Raw genomic sequence first — 5,000 nt, 5'->3', positions numbered from 1 at the left:
GAGGCCTGAGCAGCTATGAAAATGACTGTGGACCCAATAACAAATTTAAAACTGTATGAGACCAGAATGCAAATTGTAAAGTAGATCTTCAACCAAATTGTCATGTGATCGTGGCTAGCCAGTGTCAAATAAATTTGCCAGTCAGCGCCATAGCAGTATATTCTAAATGGGATGTGGTGGGTTGGCATGGTGATACCATAGCCATATATTCTAAATGGGATGTGGTGGGTTGGCATGGTGATACTATAGCCATATATTCTAAATGGGATGTGGTGGGTTGGCATGGTGATACTATAGCCATATATTCTAAATTGGATGTGGTGGGTTGGCATGGTGATACTATAGCCATATATTCTAAATGGGATGTGGTGGGTTGGCATGGTGATTGGATGTGGTGGGTTGGCATGGTGATACAATAGCCATATATTCTAAATGAGATGTGGTGGGTTGGCATGGTGATACTATAGCCATATATTCTAAATTGGATGTGGTGGGTTGGCATGGTGATACCATAGCCATATATTCTAAATGGGATGGGGTGGGTTGGCATGGTGATACCATAGCCATATATTCTAAATGGGATGTGGTGGGTTGGCATGGTGATACCATAGCCATATATTCTAAATGGGGTGGGTTGGCATGGTGATACCATAGCCGTATATTCTAAATGGGATGGGGTGGGTTGGCATGGTGATAACATAGCCATATATTCTAAATTGGATGTGGTGGGTTGGCATGGTGATACCATAGCCATATATTCTAAATGGGATGTGGTGGTTTGGCATGGTGATACCATAGCCATATATTCTAAATGGGGTGGGTTGGCATTGTGACACCATAGCCATATATTCTAAATGGGATGAGGTGGGTTGGCATGGTGATACCATAGCCATATATTCTAAATGGGATGGGGTGGGTTGGCATGGTGACACCATAGGCATATATTGTAAATGGGATGGGGTGGGTTGGCATGGTGAAACCATAGCCATATATTCTAAATGGGATGTGGTGGGTTGGCATGGTGATACAATAGCCATATATTCTAGATGGGGTGGGTTGGCATGGTGACACCATAGGCATATATTCTAAATGGGATGAGGTGGGTTGGCATGGTGATACCATAGCCATATATTCTAAATGGGATGGGGTGGGTTGGCATGGTGATACCATAGCCATATATTCTAAATGGGATGGGGTGGGTTGGCATGGTGATACCATAGTCATATATTCTAAATGGGGTGGGTTGGCATGGTGATACCATAGCCATATATTCTAAATGGGGTGGGTTGGCATGGTGATACCATAGCCATATATTCTGGATGGGGTGGGTTGGCATGGTGATACCATAGCCATATATTTTGGGTGGGTTGGCATGGTGATACCATAGCTGTATATTCTAAATGGGATGGGTTGGCATGGTGATACCATGGCCATATATTCTAAATGGGGTGGGTTGGCATGGTGATACCATAGCCGTATATTCTAAATGGGGTGGGTTGGCATGGTGATACCATAGCCATATATTCTGGATGGGGTGGGTTGGCATGGTGATACCATAGCCATATATTTTGGGTGGGTTGGCATGGTGATACCATAGCTGTATATTCTAAATGGGATGGGGTGGGTTGGCATGGTGATACCATAGCCATATATTCTAAATGGGTTGGCATGGTGATACCATAGCCGTATATTCTAGATGGGATGTGGTGTGTTGGCATGGTAATACCATAGCAAATTCTAAATGGGATGGGGTGAGTTGGCATGGTGATGCCATATGTTCTAAATGGGATGATGTGGCATGGTGATACCATAGCCATATATTCTGGATGGGATGGGGTGGGTTGGCATGGTGATACCATAGCCATGTATTCTAAATGGGGTGGGTTGGCATGGTGATACCATAACCATATATTGTAAATGGGATGGGTTGGCATGGTGATACCATAGCCATATATTCTGGATGGGATGGGGTGGGTTGGCATGGTGATACCATAGCCGTATATTCTAAAATGGATGGGGTGTGTTTGCATGGTGATACCCTAGCCGTATATTCTAAATGGGATGGGTGTGTTGGCATGGTGATGCCATAGCCGTATATTCTAAATGGAATCAGGTGGGTTGGCATGGTGATGCCATAGATTTTAAATGGAGTGGGTTGGCATGGTGATAGTTAAATCAATCTGCGTATGTTCTTTTGCCTCGACTGAATTTAAAAACTATAGATTCACTTATTTATAAATAAATAAGTGAGACAAAAATATTTTGCTCATGCTCTGTTGGCAGTACAGTAGAACTCATGAAAGTAGAGTATAGTAGACTGACTGATAAATGCACGTAGCTCACAGTCTAGTTCATCTTGGTTGGCACCCTGATATAAATCTCACACTTGTGGGTAGGATTTGAATAGTTAAAGGAAAACTCCACCCTAAAACGACCGTTTGGTACAGTATTTGTTCCATTGGTCCATTGTTGACATAGTCCCAACATGTCAGCAATCCAATTTTTAAGATAAGCAACTTTCAAAATAGAGACATCATCACCATATGATGCCGAATACGTCATACGGGGATGATTTCTGTATTTTGAAAGTAGCTTATCTTGAAAACTCGATTGCTGACAAGCAAAACCCTTTCCCTTTAAGTCTGTCAGGAGACGACAGTCTACAGTATGTCCTCTATTTTACCATCGTTGTCTTTGTTCTTTATGGGCTTTTATTGCTGGATTTAATTGACCACTTTTCTCCTTTCGTTCTGTTCTTTTATCACAGTGAGTGAACCAGTACTACCACACATAGAATGGAGACACACTGGGAGGATCTTGCCTTTCTGGATTCTAGAATGATGTGAGATCTGACGGTTCTGGGAACCTTGGTGATTCTCTGCTCTCTTGGTGTTTTGTCCTCTTTTACCTGCCTAGTTGGAGTGTGGAGACGTGGATGTCATATTATAGTCGAGGTTGAACCTCACCCACCCTGAGGACTGAGGACTGAGGTAAGCAAACACAACCTACCTGGCCTACTGCTGCCACCTACAGGACCTTCCTGGTTTTGCCTGTTTGTGTGTCTATGGAATGGAGACATTGGATTGGTTTTCTTGTGTGTGTGTGTGTGTGTGTACTGTAGTCTCAAAATCTGCTTGTCAGCACTTTGTGTGTCTGCATGTCTGTCTATGACTCTGCTCTCTGTCTACATTAACATCTCTCCGCCTCCTCCATCTCATGTTCGGCCCTTCACCAACTAAAGACCCTCCTCTGTCCTGTTCCGTCCTGGTTCCAGGCAACATGATGGAGCCCCTAGTGGACCGGCCCGGGCCCCAGATTGGAAGGTCCTCTCTGGGGGAGAGAATGGCCTCCTGCTGCTCCTACAGAACCCTCCAGGCTTGGCTCCCCATCCTCACCTGGTTACCCAAGTAGGTGTCCCACCCTCATCTCTTTCTCTGGTGATGAGAGACAAAGGCTGCCCAGCTAGCACATAATGTTCTGAGAACCATGTGTTTCTGTTGTAGGAATATAATTCCTCTGTTTTAATTCCCAATTAAAATTAAACACTCTGTCAATTCATAAGAATTTGTAAGACCCTTATTTTATAGGAATGGACAGAGTCCCAGTCTTAAAGTCAAGTAACAGCCTTTATTCAAGAGAGTACTGAGTTCATACACATTTTACCACAGGTTATAAACTGAAAATGACGTCAGCGTTTTCTAAATGTTCCTTCTCTTCTTGACACTGGTAGAAAGGCTCTATAGCTCTGAAGCCTTCCCTCCTCGCCTAGAGCCAAGGTCAGTCAGTGTAGATAAGCAGCCTAGACAGTCTGGATTCATAGTTCATTCATTTGTACCAAGGAACAGACCGTTATTGTTCAAAACTCTTGACTACATTCACTACATTATATTCAATACTGGGAGCAAGAGAGAAAATTCATACATGTACAGTAGCATAATAGTATTCGGATTAGTCAGTCCTGATTGAAATGTATACATAATTAGTCATCATTGATAAAAATTCCCTTAATAGTTTCTTAGGTGGAAACGTCAGTAATTCAGCATTCCGTTTTCTACAGGTTCCTTCATGGTTTGATTTAAAGTCATGTTCTCAGAACATTAAGAGAACCTTTCATAAAAACCACGAGAAAACATTAGTAAAGTTCAAAGAACGTTCTTATGGTATCACCATGCCAACTCAAACATATACATTCCGTTCTCAGCGTCAACAAATCTCTCTCCTTTATTTTTTTAACATAATGTTCAGTTGTTGGCCCGTGCCCACTAATTGGCCAACCCTGATCTTAATGAGGGGTTGATTACTTTGATATGGGGTCTAAATGAGCTAAAAGGAACAGCTTTGAAAGAGTTAAGAAAACATGGCCTGCTAGCTCCATCCTGGTGGCGCAGTGGACTAATTCCATGGATAGAGAACAGAAGAGCATAGATTTGAATGTCACTGACGCCTTGCCACAATAAAAAAAAAATGTATTTGCATGATTGATACTTAGGACACATGTAAATTCATATGCTTATCTGTGCTGGGAGTTCAGAACAGTGAACCCAAACTAAACTAGCATATGCTTATCTGGCTTATTAAAGCATGTTGTCTGAACGTTATTTATTTACTGTCAAATATGTCTTGGTCTCTGTCTCTCTCTCTTTCAATCTAAATCCTTGGGGAGCTAACACAAGTCGTTCTGTGTTTTCTCCACCTCCAGGTACAGGCTGAGCTGGCTCCAGATGGACCTGATAGCAGGTCTCACCGTGGGTCTAACCACCGTACCACAGGCCCTGGCTTATGCTGAGGTGGCCGGCCTACCTGTACAGGTGAGAGATCCAATGGATCACAGTTCATAGGCCTGAGTGTCTATAGACCATAGTATGTACAGGTGAGAGGGAGGAGCCAGGGGTGGGGGTTTGTCTGTACAGGTGAGAGGGAGGGGCTGGGGGCAGGGTATATCTGTACAGGTGAGAGGGAGGAGCAAGGGGCAGGGGTTTGTCTGTACAGGTGAGAGGGAG

The 5,000-nt window shown here is 43.4% G+C and overlaps 1 protein-coding gene across 6 annotated transcripts in view; it reads left to right on the top strand.

Annotated features, from left to right (window-relative positions):
* The window catches only part of slc26a11 (solute carrier family 26 member 11), a 24,184-nt gene that overhangs the window by 763 nt on the left and 18,421 nt on the right, over nucleotides 1–5,000 (top strand). For 3 of the 6 annotated variants that reach the window (XR_006833100.1, XM_046310403.1, XM_046310399.1), the window contains exons 2-4: nucleotides 2,768–2,990; nucleotides 3,275–3,407; nucleotides 4,700–4,808. Coding sequence is in view for 5 of the 6 variants with exons in the window: in XM_046310403.1 (XP_046166359.1) it covers nucleotides 3,280–3,407; nucleotides 4,700–4,808 (237 nt within the window). In the remaining variant the exon portion in view is untranslated. Of the gene's footprint in view, nucleotides 1–2,767; nucleotides 2,991–3,241; nucleotides 3,408–4,699; nucleotides 4,809–5,000 lie in introns of all 6 variants that reach the window. The other 3 variants (XM_046310402.1, XM_046310400.1, XM_046310401.1) reach the window with 3 other exon arrangements.

Source organism: Oncorhynchus gorbuscha, linkage group LG18 (genome assembly GCF_021184085.1).
Source record: "Oncorhynchus gorbuscha isolate QuinsamMale2020 ecotype Even-year linkage group LG18, OgorEven_v1.0, whole genome shotgun sequence".
Taxonomy (NCBI): domain Eukaryota; kingdom Metazoa; phylum Chordata; class Actinopteri; order Salmoniformes; family Salmonidae; genus Oncorhynchus; species Oncorhynchus gorbuscha.
This window is presented reverse-complemented; position numbering and strand designations above follow the sequence as displayed.